The sequence below is a fragment of the Rhinopithecus roxellana genome, chromosome 15 (assembly GCF_007565055.1).
Source record: "Rhinopithecus roxellana isolate Shanxi Qingling chromosome 15, ASM756505v1, whole genome shotgun sequence".
NCBI classification, from domain to species: Eukaryota; Metazoa; Chordata; class Mammalia; order Primates; family Cercopithecidae; genus Rhinopithecus; species Rhinopithecus roxellana.
In genome coordinates this window covers 97,008,030-97,027,564 of record NC_044563.1, presented here as the reverse complement: position 1 = coordinate 97,027,564, position 19,535 = coordinate 97,008,030, and the positions used below count along the sequence as shown (strand labels likewise).

General features: G+C 46.7%; 1 protein-coding gene across 6 annotated transcripts in view; it reads left to right on the top strand.

The window, feature by feature from the left end:
* Nucleotides 1–19,535, top strand: part of PLEKHA7 (pleckstrin homology domain containing A7) — a 233,303-nt gene that overhangs the window by 84,538 nt on the left and 129,230 nt on the right. The window contains exon 1 of one of the 6 annotated variants that reach the window (XM_030918965.1): nucleotides 3,875–4,112. The exons of the other annotated variants lie outside the window; for them this stretch is intronic. Within the exon in view, the coding sequence (XP_030774825.1) occupies nucleotides 4,030–4,112 (83 nt within the window). The 5' untranslated portion in view covers nucleotides 3,875–4,029. Of the gene's footprint in view, nucleotides 1–3,874; nucleotides 4,113–19,535 lie in introns of those variants that run through there. 6 annotated transcript variants of the gene reach the window in all.

Here is a 19,535-nt window from a genome sequence, read left to right as displayed (position 1 = left end):
CCTCCCAAAGTGCTGGGATTATAGGCGTGAGCTACTACGCCTGGCCCCAGTACATAGTTTCATTAAATAATAATCCCCTACACTGAGGTGGTGCAGTTCCCTTTGTTCAAGAGTTTTTACATCTACCCCCTAAAAGGAAAGTAGGGGCTTTATTAGGCTATTTACCAAGGAGAGGGGGAGGCAGAGATCACCCAACCAGTTATTACTGAGCCCAGTCTTATCTATGGCTTGCTGTTATTCAGCTGATTCTTGCCTGTGTGCTTGGTGGCACACCAGGTGTGAGAAAAGCAAGGTGAACAGTTTTGGGTCCTTAGGACCAAAGGTATATGGCTTATATGCTCTCAGCTTATTAAGAACCCAGAATATTTGGGAGTAGGGGACAGACCCATTAGCTGATATTCATGGCTGCTTCATGTTGGAACCTTTAGTTTAAGCTCCTGAGCGTTATTATAAGCATAGCCCAGGAGGTAAATGTAAAAATAATTTTCTTGCCAATTTTTCCTGCATGGTATCCTAGCGACGATGTACTTTCTGTCCTTGGGTGTTGGGGCACCAACTGGGGCCGTATCAAAGCTTGCAGAGGGGAAGAATGTGAAGGGCATGGTCAGTCACCCCTTTAAAAGTCAAGGGATAGTTTCTTTTTATCTTTTGGAGAGTTTTTTAAATGCAGTTTTTAAAGCAGCATTTTATGTTGTGATTACCAAAGTAATATATGTTTATTGTCTGACAACTTCAAAAACAGAAAATTCAAAGAGAGGAAGTAAAAATCAGCTGTAATCCTGACATTGTTAACATTTTGGTGAATATCCCTCTAGTAATCTTTTATTTATTTATTTATTAACTGAACTTTCAAACAATGATTAGATTCTAAAATTATAGTGTATGGTAAAAAAACTCATAAAGTCAAATGTGTACCCTAAACTAACATGGACAGTAATTTTTATGCACACTAAAATTAGACTTAAGAGCAACAAAAATCTACATGAGGGCCAGGTGCAGTGGCTTATGCCTGTAATCCCAGCATTTTGAGAGGGCAGGGCAGGAGGATCATTTGAGCCCAGGATTTGAAACCAGCCTGGACAACATAGTGAGACTCTGTCTCTAAAAAAATTAAAAAAAAAATTAGCTGGGCATGGTGGCACACACTTGTAATGTCAGTTACTCAGACGGCTGAGGTGGGAGGACCACTTGGGCTCCGGGAGGTCGAGGCTGCAGTAAGCCATGATTGTAACACTGCACTAACATGATGGAGCAAGAATACTGTGTCTCAAAATCAAAATGAAAAAAAAAAAAATCTGGGGGCAAAACCAATCTACCTTTAAGATTACTATCAAACCCCTAATGGGGAGTAGATGGTAGTGGAAAATTGAATTCTGTTCCAGCTTGCCTGTAAGGTTTATTTCATTCTGGTTTTTTTGTTTTTGAGACAAAGTCTCACTCTGTCACCCAGGCTGGAGTGCAGTGGTGCAATCATAGCTCACTGCAGCCTCAAGCTCCTGGGCTCGAGATCCTCCCACCTCAGCCTCCCGAAGTGCTAGGATGACATGCCATAGTGGCATCACAGTTTACCTCAGATAGATTCTGAGTCAACCAGTAAGAAAAATGAACACAGGTGTTTACCACCTCCCTCCCCAACAGACCACACACACACACACACACACTCACAATTGGGATGATTTGTTCTGTAACATTTTGTTTTATTCAACAGTATATATTTAATAATTATTTTAAAAGTTGTATGTATTCCGTCGTAAGCATGTACCACAGTTTATTAACCAATTTCCTGTTGTACAATTAGATTATTTCCAATTACTTGCTGTTGTGAAAATGATGAGATGAACATCCTTGAGGATAAATCTTTGTGCTTATCCACAATGAAGTATTCTGGCTAAATTCTTGGTTGTGGAATTGATGGTTCACAGGATATGAGCATTTTAAAGCCTTTTAATTCATATTGCCAAATTGTCCCCAAGATCATTGCATGCTTACTTCAAAGTGTCTTCTTGCCAACATTACTGGAAATTATTATTCAAAGGAGTCTTGCACAGCATGGCTTTTTTGTTTTTTTGGATGACCCAGGGCTTCTGTTCATTGTCTGGCCAATTTATCCTGGAAAGAGTACATGAAAGGAGGCTAGAGATGATAAGTGCTGGTGGCTGGGTTGTGGGGGAGGGTGGGGAAAGATAACAGAAGGGTGAGCTTGGAGGCCATTTCTTTACTCTGGCCTCCAAGCTATCTTCAGCAGACATCTCAATATTGCTTAATACTTACAGGGCATATATAGTTTTAAAAAGCGTATTCACTACTATAATTTTTGATTTGGAAAATAATTTGGTGCCTTGTCACCATAGAAGAATGGGAATGGCATTTGTATATTTATCCAAAAGGAAGTATGGTTTAAAAAAAATATATGGAGAAACAGTGTCCTAATCCAACCTCTCGTTTTATTTTTATTTTGTTTTGAGACAGGGTCTCGCTTTGTCACCCAGGATGGAGTGCATCACAGATCACTGCAGTCTCAAATTCCTAGGCTCAAGCCATTCCCTCCCTGCTCCCGCCCCCCGCCTCAACCTCCTGACTAGGTACCGCTACAGGCTAGCACCACCACGCCCGACCCAACCCCTCATTTTATGTAGAGACACTGATACCAGAGAGTGGAAGGGGTTTCTCTATGGCCACACAGCAAATTGATGACTGAGTTGGTGCCTCAAGTGAAGGTTGCCGAATTCCTGTACAGTGCTCTTTTGCAGAGGCAGGACAGCCATGGGTAAGGGAGAGATGAGAAAACAGACATAAGGGTGTCTTTGGACAGATAGCCAGGCTGTCTTCTAGGGCCTGGGAGCCACCCTATGCCCCACCTGGATAAAAGCCCAGATGTTTCTAGCATGGCATTTCCACTTCTGCCTAATCATCTGCACCTGTGAATGGAAGCAAGCTTATACTTTAATACCCAGTAGTTTTGCCTGAACTTTCCCACCCCCTGGGTAACCTCTCAGCTTTGTCAAGTATCACTTCGTCAGGGAGCCTTTCTTGACTGCCAAGACTTAAGACTCCCTGGTGCATTCTTATAGCACCTCTGTAATCCCCTTGCAACAATGGTAATTACTTTGTTCTGTATTTAATATAGGTCTCCCTGACTAGAGAGAAGCACTGTGAGTGTAGAAAGATTATCTGTTGCTCCTGGCAATACTAACCCTTAAATGTTTGCACGTTTGAATATTTGGACGGGTGCTAATGAATGAGTTAGAAGTGTTTGGGCTGCTGAGAGGTGCTGTAGTTCTGATTGCCTGCAGGACCAGGAGAGTGATACCTTATTGCCAAGGGCATTGAGAAAAGAGAGAAAGAAAAGAGACATAGTTGAGGTTGCCAGGGCAGAGACAAGCCAGAGGGTATGGTCTGCTTCGCTGGGTGCCTGATAGCGGCCTCCTGGGTGATGGGGTCGCAGTCACATCTAACCAAGCCTTCATTCCTGGCTTGTCAGAATCCGTTCCCGCAATTTACCAGGGGTTGTTAGAAGCGTCCATGAATCGTTCTGGGGAAGAGAATTCAAGGTCAGGACTCTTGGAGGGGAGACAACAGCAACCCAGGTCTCCTGCAGCCTGGTCTTCCCAGCCGATGGGCACTTGCGGCAACGGATGACAGGTCTGCTGGTGTCTGGCTAGACGCCAGAACAGCGCCGTTCTGAGGCCGCAGGTCCTGCCCCTCCGCGCGTTTTCCTCCCCCTCCTCAGTCTCCCTACTCCTCCCACTTGCAGCATCCTCTGCAAGGAAAGGAATGTGCTGCGCTCGGACGCACCGTCCTGGCCGAGCGGCAGCACCTGGGGCGCGCCCGGGAACGCTGGGGTCAGCCGTCTGGCACTGCGCCACGTGCTTTGGTCGGTGCTGATGTCAAGTGGGTGTGGGCTCCTCGGAAAGGCCCGGGCGAGGACGAGGAGGGCGCGCCATGCGCCGCTGGCGAGCTGAGGCCCCGGCGCCCTCCGTAGTCCAGCGCCGCTGACCGGTGGCCCGCCCGGGCTCGCGGAGCAGTCGCATGGAGCCGCGGAGCTGCCAGCCCTGGCACGCGTGCCCCGCCACGCTGGAGGTCTGGCAGGGGCCGCCAAGGGGGGCCTGCAGGTGTGTGTGCGCGATGTAACTTTCGGGGGGTCTGCGGGCTGTCGAGCCGACAGGGAGCAGGGTGCACGGGCTCCTTTTGGGGGTGCTTTGTGTCTGGGCGCGGGCGCGACCGGAGCCGGCTAGTCCCCGGCCAGCCATGAGCGAGGGAGCCGTAGCTGGCCGCTGGAGTTTCTGCAAGAGAATTCATTGAGCCGGCGCCTGGCTTTGGGTTACTCCTCGGGAAGGACGCCGAGGGAGCTGCTGTTGTTTTTAAAAATCGGGTCTCCAAGTACAGCCTGCGTTCATGTTAACAGGATTGTCTCAGCAGCAGACAGCGCCGCTTCCCGAAATCAGCTGTGGTTGGGGACCCCACAGGCGTGCGGGCTGCGGGGACAGCAACTGGCCAGCAGTGGAGGGGGTGGGGAACGGGAAGTGGGCAAAGGCGACCCCGCCAAGCGTTCCGCCCAGTGTGTGGGGGCACCTGCCCTTCCTCTACACCCACACTTGCCAGGAGTCGGCTACGGAGGAGGTAAGGGGTCAGCTTCTCGCCTGTGACAGCTCTGGTTTCAGACACACCTTCCCGAAGGAATGCAGAGGCTTTGTTCCAGGCGCCCGTCCCAGCCCCGAGCCCTGAAGCCCGGGGGCATAGAGCTGGGACTCCGCTGCCATTACTCATCTTTTATGGCAACGCCGGCAAGCTCCTAGGTAGGCAAGTTAATTATTAATGTGTCTAAGCTGGAGAGAGGAAATCTGAAAATGAGATTGGTGGGTTGCAGGCCTCCCCCTTTCCTTTTTGGCTTTGGCTAGGCAAGGTTTAAGCCCGAGGTATTGCAGTCTATTTCCCGAGAAGGATAAGGGCATTCCCCCAAGGCACGAGCACTGCCCCCCAAGGGGTCCCCTTTCCCTGTCGGTGGGACCGCCCCCTCTCCTCCCGGAGGGCAGAAAGGTGCATCCCTCAGATTTTAATGTACTTTAGAACCCGCCTGTACCCCTCCTCCTTTGCCTTCCTAAACGAATCTCACTCCCATCCCCTTCTTCAAGGCAGCTTCCTGAAGAAGCTTCCAGACCAGGTGTGGGAGACCTGAGTCCTCTCAGCAGGTAGAGTCTGAAACATTCTGAAAAATAGAAAAATGTTGCCCTGTCCCAGCCGTGGTGCCTGAAAACCTCCTTGCGTGCTCCGCCAGTGCCCTGGGGTGTATTTTCAGGCCTGGGGGCTGTGGGCAGAGGAAGAGGTGTCTGTCAGGTATCACCTGACTTGTCTCTCCCAGGGCCCTCAGCAGGAGGGGAGTAGGGAGGTCCAGGTGGGAAATAGAGAAGGTGGAGTGAGGCTCCTCCCTCAGGCAGTTTCAGTTTCCCTCCTGTCCTTGTCAGAGGGAGGGTGGGTCTAAGACTGATAGTTGTACAAGGTGTCCTGTTTGTGTGCTGGGGTATTTCTGGGTGGGGCCCTAATGAGTGGGAGTGCAAGGGCCCAGCCTTAAATGGAGGGCTGTGGACCAGGCTGGGCTCTGGGGAGGTGGGAGGGACGGGGGTTGGTTGGAGGCAGACCTGAGGAGATTTTTTTAACCCAGCCAGGGCCTTAGAAGAGTTGTGAAACTCAGCCTTCCTGGTAGCATTGTGCCTTAGAAACCTGGGAAGCTATGTGCTGGCTTAGGACAGAGTTTTCAGTCCTGTTAATGGAAGGGTCGAAGGACTGGACTGTAGAGTGTGATGAGGAAGATGAGCATGTCTTGGAAGCTGACATTCTGGGGAGTGTAAGAGGGGGCTGGGTTTATGTAAGAGCGGGGAGGGGCAAAGGCAAAAAGTGTGGGGAGTGGGGTGGGCTTACAGGAGGCAAGGAGCAGGGAGGCAGATTTTAGCCCTGGGTGTGGGCTGTGTATCAGAGAGGTGCTCCGAGACAGGTTGCTGTGCTCCCTTCCCTTCCTCCCAATTTTCTATCCCCTTTCTCAGTGACTTGGCTTGCTGAGTTTGCCTGCCTCTCTGCTGTGGTCTCCATGGGCTGGGCTGCTCCAGTCCCTACCTCACTCCAGCCTTCCAGGGAGAAAATGAGTGAAGGAAGGCTTGGCTTTAAAGAGGCTGTTGACTCTGATACCCTGGGCTATTGGGCAATCAGTGCCATCTGCCCTGCCACCTGGGTTTGTGGTGTGTACACTCCATGGCAGCCCTCCCCTAACACACTGGGCTCTAGCTTGTAGAGTGCCACTTTCTCCGACCCTGCCCTGAGCTGCTAGTACTCTGTGAATTGAGGATTTGAAGATGGCCTTGATTAGGAACAAGGTTTTTCTGTTATGAAAACCACTGAAGCCTGCCATGTAACGTCTCACCTTTTGGTCTGCTGGCCATGGCTGCATATTTGTGGATAATGGCCCAGCCAGGACGGCCTGGGGCAGCTACTACCCAAGGTGATTCTGGAAAGAGTAGGTGGGTAGTGGGGTCCCTAGGGCACTGAGTTAAGTGAGAGGGCATCAGAGGTTATAGGTTATGGGGAAAGTGAGGCAGTTATCAGGCTGTGGGATGGTGGGGTGAGGATATCATGGCCACTATAGATTGTGAGGACAGAGGACTGAGTAGGGCTAGCTTGGAAATTCCCCATGTGTCTTGCTCCTAATGTCTGCACTGGATGGAGCAGACTATGGTGAGTCCAACATCAGTGGACGCCTCCGTCCTGGGGCCTGACTCCCCCTGCTATCAGGGGAAAGGGGCAGCCTGTCTCTCCGCACCAGCTCTTCAGCTTGTCTTCTGTCTTCCCTCTTAAAAGAGGCACTTGGTTAATGGTGATTACTGAGTTCCTCAGTAGCAGCTGTGGCAGGGAGCCTTTTCCTGGGATGGGTGGCAAGAGAAGCTCCCTAGGCTAAGAGAAGAGTGGTCTGATGGTTTGTTCTGACTCAGGCAAGATCGGGAGGAGAAACAGACTAAAGACCCTGGCAGCTCTTGCAGTCTTGGTTTGCAAAAGCACGAAGTTCCAACCTAGGGTTTGTACTGTATCTGGTGAAGGGAAAAGAAGCCAATGTTCCAGGTCTATGCCCTGTGAGTACCCGGGAATGAGGGGAGAGAATGAGGGGTTAACTGAAGCAGTGTGGCAATTTCTTTGGGGGCTTGGGCTGAAATTCAGTCTCTGCTACTTATTAGCTTTGTGTCCTTCAGCTTCTCTGAGTCTCAGTTTCTTTGCCTGTTTGTTAAATAGGGACAAGGCCACTCCCCCATCCCCAGGACAATTGTGAGAATTGTATGGGATGATTGTAAAGGATTTAACGCAGTACTCACCAATCGATAGCTATTATTTTTCATTAATTAAGGCAGCTAGAGAGTCCTTGGATCATTAGCTGAGAGGTTTTTTTGCTTTGTTTTTTAAATGTAGAAAATAAGAATGTCACGAATGTATTTTCTGCTGCTGCCAGAGGCCATACCTGGGCTCTTGGGTTCAGATGTGACAACTGTCCTAGAAGAGTTTCATCTGACTTCCACATCAAACCTGTTTCCAGCCTCCAAATATTCAAAGAGGCCTTGGAGAACCGTGAATCTCTGACCGCAGTCATACAGCACAGCTGAACTGGAAAGGTCACCTGCTCAAACTCCAGCCTTCTCTGGTCCAGCCAGGATTAGGGAATATTAGTCCTAAGAGCAACTGGATACCTGTCACATTTTAGCTGTGTGACTCTAGACGAGTCCTTTTATCTCTTTGAGCCAGTGTCCTGTAAGAATAATAAAACCTGCCTCACACAGTTGTTCTTATGCTCAAACAGGATAACGTATGCTCAACTATAATGCGGCATTGTGTATTATTGATAGCTAACTAGGTACCAGACAGTGATCTTAGTATATTCCTGTATTATCCCATTGAATTATCACAGCAAATTGTGATGCAACTTAATTATTATCCACATTTCATTGATGAAGAAGTTGAGCTGTTGAGGATTGTAATTGTTATTGTTGGATAACTGACTCCTTATTGGAAATCATGCATCTGAAGACCTGTCTCCCAAAGTAGGAGTAAACTAAAGTTCCTACAAATATGTTTGCATGCTGCCTTTCTTCCACTGACCTATTCTAACATCCCAGGCTAAATCTGAACATAAATTTGTAAAATAAGTTTGCTGTTTTGGCGCTCCTCTCTGCCCCCTCATCCATAGGCTCTATGGGGCCAATGGACACAGTGCCTTCTTGTCTGTAACTTTTAAGTGTCACTTGCATGGGATTGTAACCCTCTTTGCATGGGATCTTACCCTACCTAGTAGTTCCTTTCAAGAAAGAGGTTGCTAGTTTGGTTTGACTTTAGGCAGGGGAAATGTTTGGTCTAGAGCTGACTGTTAGGCTCAGAGTTTTCAAGGTCCCATCTTTCTTTCTGACGCATCTGGTAAGCTGTTTTGCTCTGTTCCAGATGATCTGCCTTGAGCAGAGGTCTGAAGTTCTCATTGTGTTGGAAAAAAATGTAAAAGGAACGAAAAAACAAACAAACAAAATGCCCTGTGAAAATTAGGGCTGCCATCTGGTGGTGTTTCAGACGTGGGCATTGCTCATTAACAGAGTTACGATCACAGCCCCAAATTCATTCTTATTACTTTTGTAGTATGTTTATAAGATTACAAAAAGGCTGTCGCTTTGTGGGTTATTTTCTCTTTTTATTACTTGAACAACATTTATGCAGGTGTGACACCAATAAAGCAATACACGTCTGGTTTGGAATAAAAAGTGAGACACCACTGGTGAGGCTCTAGGTGTGCTTACGAGATTCTAGAGCTCTGGTTAGCAAAGAAAGTGTTTTCACAGCATGGAGCTGTGTACTCTGCTCCTATAGCAGCCTGCTGGTGTTGTCAAAATGGGCATAGTTCCTGTCATTTTACTGGAACTTGGAAGTGACACGTCTGAAGTCAAGTAGATATGTAATGGCAGAGACTGGTCTCCAGGTCCCTGACTTTTCGGACTCAGAGGCAAGCAGTCTTATTTGTCCTGATAATAAATTAAATAATTTTTCCTATTATGTATACTTTGTGGGAAATTTAGAATATTTCACTACAAAGAAGATAGAAGGAGGAAATTATGGACCAAGCACCGAAGACAACCACTGTCCATATTTTGATGGATTTTGAAAAACCTTTTCTGTTTTGTTTGTTTAGAAATGGGGACATTTGTTTTTGTCAGGGGAGATTTGCTATTTGCTTTTTATTTATACATCTCTGGGCATATCTAATTTCCTCCTTTGGAACAGGCTTTCTTTCTGTAAGCTTTGATTCCCTACAAATTCAGGTGAAGCTCTTTATTTTAAGTAAAGCACTGTGCTAGGCACTGTGGGGGAAAGAGATGAACAAGACATTCCTCCTTTCGGAATTTACAATTAAGTGGGAGAGGCAGATGTGTACTCAACCAATAGTACAGGTATAATAGTAATAGCAAACATCTCTGGTATCCAGCCCTTTCCATGTGCTTTATGCAAGTTACTCACACTTAATCCCCAATCAACCTTGTGAAGGAGGCATTGCCCTATAATTGTAGAAACTCAGAGGTTAAATAGTCTGCCTAAGGTGATAAAACTAGCAGCCACCCAAGCTGGGATCCAAATCCAGCTTGTCCCATTACAAAAGCAAGTGTCCTCTCCTGTGAAAAACTGCTGGTATCACAAATCCCAGAAAAGGGAAGCTCAAAGTCAAAGTCCTTTGTGAAGAAAGAAGGGATGGTACATATCTCTTTGTCATTTCCTCTCTCATCCTTTCTCTCTCTCTGATTCTAATTATATTGAGTAATATTTATTATCTTTTTTAAAAAAATTCCCTGCTTAGAATCTTTTGTTTTTTTGGGGTCATTTGATAATAAATCTCAGAGTATTGGAACTGGAGGGGAATGAAAAGGTTACCTAGACTATCCTTTTTACTTTCTTTTATTTTATTTTTTCCAAATTTTTAATTTTAAGAGATGAGGTCTTGCTCTGTTGCCCAGACTGTAGTGCAGTGGTGTGATCATAGCTCACTGCAGCATCCAACTCCTGGGCTCCTGACCAGCCTCTCAAAAAGATAGCACTACAGGTATGAGCTACCATGCTCGGCTAAGTTTTTTTCTTTTTTTAGAGATGAGATCTCGCTATGTTGCCCAGGCTGGTCTTGAACTCCTGGCCTCAAGTGATCTTTCTGCCTGTCTTCTGAGAAGCTGGGATTACAGGCACCAGCCACTGCATCTGGTTCTTTTTATTTTCTTACTGGGGAAAACTGAGTCTTAGAGAAGAGCAGTGACCTGGGCATACCGAATAGTTTTTAGTTAAGCGAGGACCAGAACTCAAGCTTTCTTTTCACCAGAGTTTCCCAAAGTGTGAAATTATATATGGGGTAATACAGGGGTGAATCAATCGATCTTTCTTTCTTTCTTTTTGACAGAGTTTCGCTCTTGTCACCCAGGCTGGAGTGCAATGGCGTGATCTCAGCTCACTGCAACCTCTGCCTCCCAGGTTCAAGTGATTCTCCTGCCTCAGCCTCCCAGGTAGCTGGGATTATAGGCATCTGCCATCAAGCCCAGCTATTTTTTTTGTATTTTTTTTTAGTAGAGATGGGGTTTCATCATGTTGGCCAGGCTGGTCTCAAACTCCTGACCTCAGATGATCCGCCCACCTTGGCCTCCCAAAGTGCTGGGATTATAGGCATGAGCCACCACGCCTGGCCAAGGAGTGAATATTTCTTAATAGTTTTTTTTTTTTTTTTGTGAGTATATAATGTTTTTCATGTGTGTTTGAAGAAAAATGTAACTAGAACATCAAAGTCATCATTTGGCAGCTGTTATGCTTAGGATATAGCTAGAGTCCTTGTGGTCTATTTAAAGGAAAAATGTGGAAGTACAGGTTGGACAAGATGTGGCAGAAATTACAGAGGTGGTGTGAGCGATGTGTGGTTAACGTTAGGGAAACAGTGCATTTACACCAGTTTACACTTCCTCCTAATGGATCCACCTGCCTGGCCAGCTTTATTATTTCAGGGGCAAGTAGAAGGGAGCCAACCCTTAGTGAAAACATACTACTTGCTGGACATTTTACCTGCTGGTCAGTATCAGCGGGCTCATTGTACTGACATGTGTATATATTGAGAAAGCTCAGAAGTTGAGTAACAAGCTCAAGGTTACAGAAGAGAGGTTGGAGAGTGAAGGTTCGGATCCCAGCTTGGACTCCTTCAGTTGCCCCTTATAGCCACCTGCTGCATTCCACAAGGTGAGTGAGCCTGGGACCTTTCTCCTCCTAGGTCTGACTCCTGTTGGGATTTGACATGTTCTTGTTTTTTTTTTTTTTTTTTTTTTTTTTTTTTTTTTTTTTTTTTTTGAGGCGGAGTCTCGCTCTGTCGCCCGGACTGGAGTGCAGTGGCCAGATCTCAGCTCACTGCAAGCTCCGCCTCCCGGGTTTACGCCATTCTCCTGCCTCAGCCTCCCGAGTAGCTGGGACTACAGGCGCCCGCCACCTCGCCCGGCTAGTTTTTGTATTTTTAGTAGAGACGGGGTTTCACCGTGTTAGCCAGGATGGTCTCGATCTCCTGACCTCGTGATCCGCCCGTCTCGGCCTCCCAAAGTGCTGGGATTACAGGCTTAAGCCACCTTGCCCGGCCAACATGTTCTTGTTAAGGTATCAGGCTCAAGTGGAAATGAATGTGGTTGGGTTGCTAGATTGCTGCTATAGCCTGATAATTTAAGGCTTGATTTTGATAGAATTTTAAAGAATGTGCAGTATTTATCAAATCTGACTCATGCTATTCAGTGATGGAACCCTTATCCTGCTTCTGTCCATGTTGTGATGACGCCATGTGAATTGTGAGCCCCAGGAAGATGTAGATTGTGAATGACTCTTGAGATTGAGTCATCTATGCATACTTTCAGAGTTCAGAGAATCAACTAGTAGGCATTTACCTAGAGTGGAGGCATGGAGGTGAGGTGTGGGCTGCTTCCACGTTAGGTGAAGAAACCTGGAGCTGTAGGTTATAGAGAGAAGAACGACTTTCAGGGCCCCTTGTGGGACATTTTGGCTAGAACATGGGATCCAAGCTTTTGGTCCCTCCTAAACCAACCAAGAAGGTTCAACTTCTTAGTGCTTTAGGACTACATGGAGCATGGTCCCTTGCACAAGGTGAACAGTCCCTGCATCTGCGATGTGGTAGGTGCTATGATAGTGGAGTGGCCAAATGATGGGCCCCTCCAAAAGATGTCCATGTGCTAATACCCAGAACCTGTGAATATGTTACCTTATATGGGAAAAGGGACTTTCGGATATGATGAAGGGAAGGACTTTGGGATGGGAAGATCATTCTGGATTATCAGGGTGGGCCCATGTAATCAGAAGGGTCCTTATAAGATCAGAGTAAGGGAAGGAAATATGAGGAGGGTAGTAGAGGTTGGAGCGTTGTGCCCTTGAGCCAAGGAATGTGGGCAGCCTCTAGAAGCTGGAAGAGGCAAGGAATGGATTCTGCCCTAGGGCCTTCTGAGGAGCACGGGTCTGCTGACACTTTGATTTCAGTCGAATAAAACTGATTTTGGACATCTGACCTCCAAAACCTTAGGATGATAAATTTGTGGTGTTGTAAGTTCCTAAATTTATGATAATTTGTTATAGCAACAATAGGAAGCTGATATAGATAGACACTGAAGATAAACAGTGAGTATAGCATATCTCTGCCTTCAGGCAGCTCTCAGTCTAGTGGGGAAAACAGGCAAGTCAATAGCCAATTTTTTATTTTTTATTTTTTTGAGACAGGGTCTTGCTCTGTCATCCAGGCTGGAGGGCAGTGGCATGAACTTGGCTCACTGCAACCTCCACCTCCTGGATTCAAGTGATTCTCCTAACTCAGCCTCCGAGTAGCTGGGATTACAGGTGCCTGCCACCAAGCCTAGCTAATTTTTGTATTTTTTGTAGAGACGGGGTTGCACTGTGTTGGCCAGGTTGGTTCCGAACTCCTGACCTCAATTGATCCGCTAGCCTAAGCCTCCCAAAGTGTTGGGATTACAGGTGTGAGCCACCGTGCCCAGCCTCAACAGTCACTTTTGATAATAGTGTCCCAGCAGGGCTATAAATCCAGGATTCTGAGGGACCTAATTCAGCCTGGCCTCAGGGGTGCCACTGAGGATAAGTTGGAGGAAGGTGGGCAGGGAAGAGCCTTTATGGCGGGAAAAAACGAGCATCAATGTCATCTCAGTCAGATCTGAAAACCAGGTGGAGCTTACTGGCAGTCCTTGCAAGGGAGAAAGCTGGTTCCATCTAAATTGGTGCAGTCTCCATGGCTCTGTTTTCAGACTAAAGCCTTTTGGGCCTTGCATAATTGGGGAGATAGGTTGAAAAGTCCTATGTTTCCTCCTCAGGGTTGTGTGATAATAGAGTTCACTGTTCCAGGCACTGCAATGGCTTTTTTACACATTGTCCAATCTAATCCTCAAAACAACTGCCTGGGGTAGGGACTGTTTTCCTTATCCTGTGATTGAGGAAAATGAGACTTAAGTTAATCAGGCCCAACACCACACAGCTTGTAAGTAGTGGGGCTGAGATTCGAATCCAGGTCTTTAGGCCTCAGAGCCCATGTTCTGAGCATGGTTTTCTGTGGTAGAAAGACCACTTGGCCAGATATGAGAGGACCTGAGTTCTAGTCCTAGGTCTGCTTCTTATTACACTTAGAGCAGGTCAACATACTTTCCAATCTGTTTTCCCATCTGTAAAAGGAGATAAGAGGCCAGCCTGCCTCAGAGATGTTGTGAGTTCAGGGAGAACCTGAAGGCAGCGTGTCTCAGACACCTCTGGAGAGGGCCTTGATAGTAAACCCCAGCCCCTTAAGGGTCATTGAGGTGGGCTGGGGAATTCGGCCACAGTGGATCATTGAGGTGTCCACATGGGGCTATTGTATTTGCATCCCTGGGTAGTGGTGGAGATAAAAAGTGAAAGAAAGTGGGCAAGAAGCAGCAGAGTGGCCTGTCTCAGGGTACTGGGAGTGGGGGTATAAGTCTAGGAGAGAGAGGTGTGACCTGCATCGTGTTTTCTCCAAAGACACGAATGCTGGAGGCAGCTGAAGAGAAAAACCTTTCTTGTCTTGGGGTCAAGTGACAAGCATGTAGTACTAGCCCTGCCACTTACCGTCTGTGTGATTTGAGGGATGTTGGCTGGAGTTCTGTAACCTTCATTTTCTCATGTGTAAAACAGGGCTAATGATTCCCGTGTTGCAAAGCATGTGAAAGCATCCTGTCCCTTTCCTGGCATGCAGTGGACATTCATAAATAGTGGTGAACTCTAGATCACTTTAATATTTCCCAGGGTTAATCCAGTAAGTCCCAGTTCTTTGCAGGATTCTGCCTTTCTCCCTTGCCTTTCAGACTCACTTAGGCACATTGTAGTTGGATGTGAAGGAAGGTCTGGCCATAGACTGAGAGCCCCGTGAATTCTTGAGTGGGAAGACCCTGTGCTTCCTGGCAGGAGATGCTGATCAGTGTTTTTCTGGTGGCTGTAGTAGGTACGCAGGGCCACTGTGGAAGCGAGAATGTTTGTCTTGCCAAGTACGAGATTGAGTGTCACCGGTTTGCTTTCTGGAAATAATGGCTGTGCCGATGAAGTAGATTTATGGCGCTGAGGTACGTCAGAGATGAGACTGATCTTTTTTTTCCTCTTTTAAATGTTGATGTTTTCTGATTATTCAAATAATGTGCTTATTTTAGAATATTGGGAAAGTATCAAGAAAGAAAAAAATGTCTACTTCTAAATCCAGAGATGATTACTGCTAATGTTTTGGTAAATTTCCCTTTCTTCTTTTTTCAAAGGCACTTAAACTTTTTTTTTTAATATGCTTTATTCACTTACGATATCATGTGTATTTCCCAGATCATTACATATTCCTTAAGAACATTTTTATTTGCTACATAGTAGTCTGTGGTGCACACATGCCATAATATTCTTAATTATTCCCTGTTCTATAGTTAGGCATTTAGATCGCTTCTACTTTTCTCCTAAAATACATAAAAACATTTGACCTTTTAAAGAACGATTTTCTTAAATTCCTGGAACTGGGATTCCTAGATCAAAGAATAAGCACATTTAAAAGTGTATTTTAGTGGACTCTTCTATTTACCTTATATTAAAAAGCAAAAAAGTGTGTGGTGAGGCAGCTGCAGGCCAGCCTGGGTGAGGTCCCTGTTTCTGAGCATTGTGCACAGAAGGCTGCCTCCTTGCCACTCACTTGCTTCCTGGCGGACAGTACAATCAGCCTCTTGTGGTTTGCCAGTGAAATTTAAGTACTGGGTCAGCCTTTCCAGTGCTTCCCTCTCTGTCAGGAAGTTCGTCTGTGAATCTAACCTAAATCTCATCTGCTGCATTTTAAATTCTCACCCGCTGTCGCTTCCCCTCAGTGGAGTGGAGCAGAGCAAAGCTACTCACTGTCTGCAGGCAGCCTTGTTCACCTCTCTCCCCTGACCACTGCAACGCCAGCTGCCAGCCTTATGTTACCCTGGAGGAAACTTGAGGGTCTCTGGCTACTGCTGTCGCGACTGGGAGGGCGGTCCTTGCATCGAGTTGCTGCTGATAACACCAGGTAGGGTTTCTGAATCCTAGACTGCCCCTGCTCTGGAGGCCAGCATCTCCTGTGCCCTCTGCAGGACTTGTGGGGGCAATTAGCATTCAGAGTGGCGCTCTCCTCTGGATGCTGTGGGTCTATCAGATTCATTCTCTGGGGGGAAAAATGTGGCTGGAGCGGGGATTAATTGTGTTTCAGCCCCAATTGCATTGGCCAAGTGGTAAATGTACAGTGAAGGAAGACGGCCAGGCAAGGAGGGGCATTTGAGAACATTCTGGTAATAGGAAATCCGGCTGTCATTGTGGGAGGAAAGGGTCCCACCCTGGGCCTCCCACCCTTGGCATAAAGCAGCTGTGCCCTCTACCAGAACAGCCTTGGCCACCTTTCTTAGTGTGGGTCCATTGTTGAGAGCTGACAGCTTTATTATGGAGCAGTAGGATGTTAATTTGAAAGGGAAATGAATATAGCTGCAACTTCATGGGCAGCAAGAGGCCTCTTGTGTCCCCTCACTTAGGCATTTTAGAGCTGGCTGGCAATTAGCCAGCAGGGCGGAGTGAGTCGCACAGGAAAGAGACTGGGAATTGAGTCCTTGCAGCACCTGTGGGAGTATCTGAGCATGGCTAGAAGCCCAGAGGAGGTGGAGCCTGGAGCCTCCCGGTGACCCAGTCTGGGCTGGCTGACCTCCTCCAGCTCCCTGCCCTCCCCTCCATCACAGCACCTGGAAGTCCTGCCTTAATGTTATCTGCTTGATGCTCCCAGCTTGTCCTCCTTGGAAGTTCTACACACATAAGATGAGATGCCTTGTTTTATGCTTTGCTATTCCCTTCTTCAGTGTCTCGTACAGTGTAGGTCTTGATTGAAATGAAATCAGCATTTAAGAGGCAAAACCCAGTAGTTTTGGGCACTCAATAAAGAAGCTAGTTCTCTGCTCTTCAGCTCCCCTTTAAAATATCCATGTCAGAGTGTTATTCCTCCTTTTGAAGAGGGGAAACTTTTTCTGTCTTCCTTTATTGTTATACCAAATTCTCTTTGGTGCCGAATGTCACTGTACTTTTAGCCTAGCAGGTTGAAGTTGGAGGCCAGAGTCTCCACTGCAAGGCCTTAGTCCAGTGAGTGCCACCCCTGGCTGCATGTTAGAATCCCTTGGGGAGCTTTTAAAAAATATGTCTGGGACTCAGTGCCGGAGATTCTGATTTATTTGGTCTGGACTGGGGCTCTGGCAACATTCCACCGAATAAGGAGTAAGGTGTGTCTGCCATACCCTATCAGCAGTTTCCTTTTATGGGAAGATATATAGTAGGAGCCTGTGACATCTGCAGCAGTAGGTTACTCCGCATCCTTTTTGGAAGCAGAAAGGGTAAACTGCCAAATGAGAGCATTGCATCAGGGCTTTCATGTGAGGGACTGGCTTGATGGGAAGCCTCCTGAGATGTATCTTGCACCCATTTCTGTTACCAGGGTGTGCTCTGGCTGTGTCGCTCTGCTTGGTAATTAAGCAGGTGATGTGGACAGGATGAGGATGCTTTGGTTTAGGTTAAAGATAAAAAGGAAGAAGCAGGATATGAGTGTGTCTCTATTTGATTCATCAGCACAGGGACTGGATTAACTTTTTCCTCAAGCTTTTGGAGCAGGTGGGAGAGCATGGGGAAAGAGCTCTGAGTGAATCAAGGATGGCTTTTCAGTTTGGGCCTAGAAGACAGGTCAGAGTAGTGGGTGCCTGCAGTGAGTGTTCAACCCTGCATGACTCCCTGTTATCCCTGAGACCTCACTTCTGCCAGTTTGCTCGTGAATATTGCAGTGACCTCTTTCCAGAGGAGTCAATAAAGGACCAGACTAATGCCATGAGTGAATGAGCGCCTTGGCTGTGTGTGTTTGGGTTTGGCTGTGGGTTCCTTTTTGTGACTGAGAAAGATTGCACTCCTTTTTGGCTAATGCACACGACTTGATGTCCTGAGTCCTACCCCTTCTCCCATGCCCTCTGGGGTGTTTGTGGTTGGAGCTTTGTTCCAAGAGTAGCCTCCCAGGTTGAAGGGCTGTTTTTGTGGTTGCAGCTGCCCCTTAGCTTCTGTCTCATGGCCGGCCTGCCTCCCTGGCCCTGTCAGCCTTAGAGAAGTTGAAGCTTCCTTGAGAGAACCCCTGTAGTTTTCCCACAGGTGAGGAGGCCTCCAAGTTAACACCTGGGGTGCTGATGATGCCATTCCCCAAACTAGCAAATCCTGCTTAGAATAAGATACACACATTTTGATTTCCTCGTGCTATTTCAAACTGCAATTTGCTAATCACCTGTAACAGATTCATCTTGGGTGCTTGTTAAAAATGCAGAATCCCTGGGAATAAAACCTAGGAATTTGCATTTTAGCCAGGATCCCAGGTCATCAGATACAGGAATGTTTCAAATCACTCAGTTAAAAAATGTCACATCACTCTTGCTTTACAGTCAGGAAATGTGACAGAGTGGTTAAGTGACTTGCCCAGGATCACACAGTAGATTACAGCTGGAACCAAGCGTGAGAGGACTCAAAGCCAAGTCCAGAATGCTATCTCTGCCTCATATTTGTATGAAGCTTTGTTCTTTGCAAAGTGTAGTCCACCTTTCTGCTCCTCTAGTTTGTTTAGATGGAGAGTGCCCTTGTTGATTTTGGACCAGATTATTCTTTGTTGTGGTGGGCTGTCCTGTATATTGTAGGATGTTTAGCAGCATCCCTGGATTTTACCCCCTGGATGCCAGTAGTGCTTCCCAGTTGTGACAACCAAAAATGTCTCCAGGCATTATAAAATGTCCCCTGGGGGGCAAAATTGTCCCAGTTGCTTTAGTGGGGGAAGCCGTGTTCCAAGGATGTTCCCTAGTGGTATCCCATGACATTTATTTTTATGTTTGGGGACTTGTAAAATTTGCAGAGCTGGCTTCTTCCCAGCTTCGCTAATATGCTGGATCACAAACATAAATGAAGTCACACTAAATATAAGCTCTCTCCTCATCTTTGTTTTGGCTTACAGAGGGAAGGCATAAATAAGCTTGGAAAGATCACTGACTTTGGACTCCAATCTGTGATTTGCCTGCCACCCTGGGCTTTCTAGGTGTGTGATCTTGGGCAAGTCGCTTAACTTTCTGGAACTCCTTTCCTCATCTGATTAGGATAGAAAGAAATGTTTGTTGTGAATGAGAATTAAGTGACACCTTGGATGTGGAAGTGTTTGTAAAACATTACTCATATATTAATTGGTGCTGATAAAATTCAGGTCTAATTACCAGCACTTGAGATTTTCTCAAATTTAAAAGTGCAGAACTCAGCACAGCAATTCTAGACTTGTATTTGGCCAAGTATATTATCCTTGTCATCTTCCCATAAAGTTAATCTTCCCCTCTCCCACTTTAAATTTGATCTACCTCTTCTTGGTGGCCATTGCCATATCTCTTTAGGGTCATTGTCTCTGCAAGATTGGCCATTAGGTTATTACCTCAGGCAACAGCCAGTTTCTTTTTATGGTGACATTTCTGAAGGGCTGTCAGATGTGTTATGAAAAGTGAAACCCTGACACTTTATTTTCCCTCATTGCCAGCACCCAGAGAGGAGCATGATTAATTCATACATGAGGTCTGAATGTAGGCAGTGAAGCAAGCATCAGTCTGCAAAAAGATGCATGCAGATGAATTTAAGTATAAAGGTCTTTGGGCTCTTTGGGACAGCAAAGCTCAGTTAGTGCAGTGCTTCAATTTGTAGAGAAGGAAACTGAGCCCAGAGAGGGAGCATGACTGAGGTGTCAGGGGCAGAGTGAGAGTCTGGCCAAGTTCTGCAGTAGCTGAGGCTCTCATCACAGTATTTGTACCTGTCTAGGCTGCTGCCTTGGAGAGTGTGGTGGGGAGCAGGCCCTACTCTGTATCCAGGATACTACTGCTGCCTTCTGTTTCCCTTCAGATGTTGCCGTGCAGGCCTTGTGAAACTGT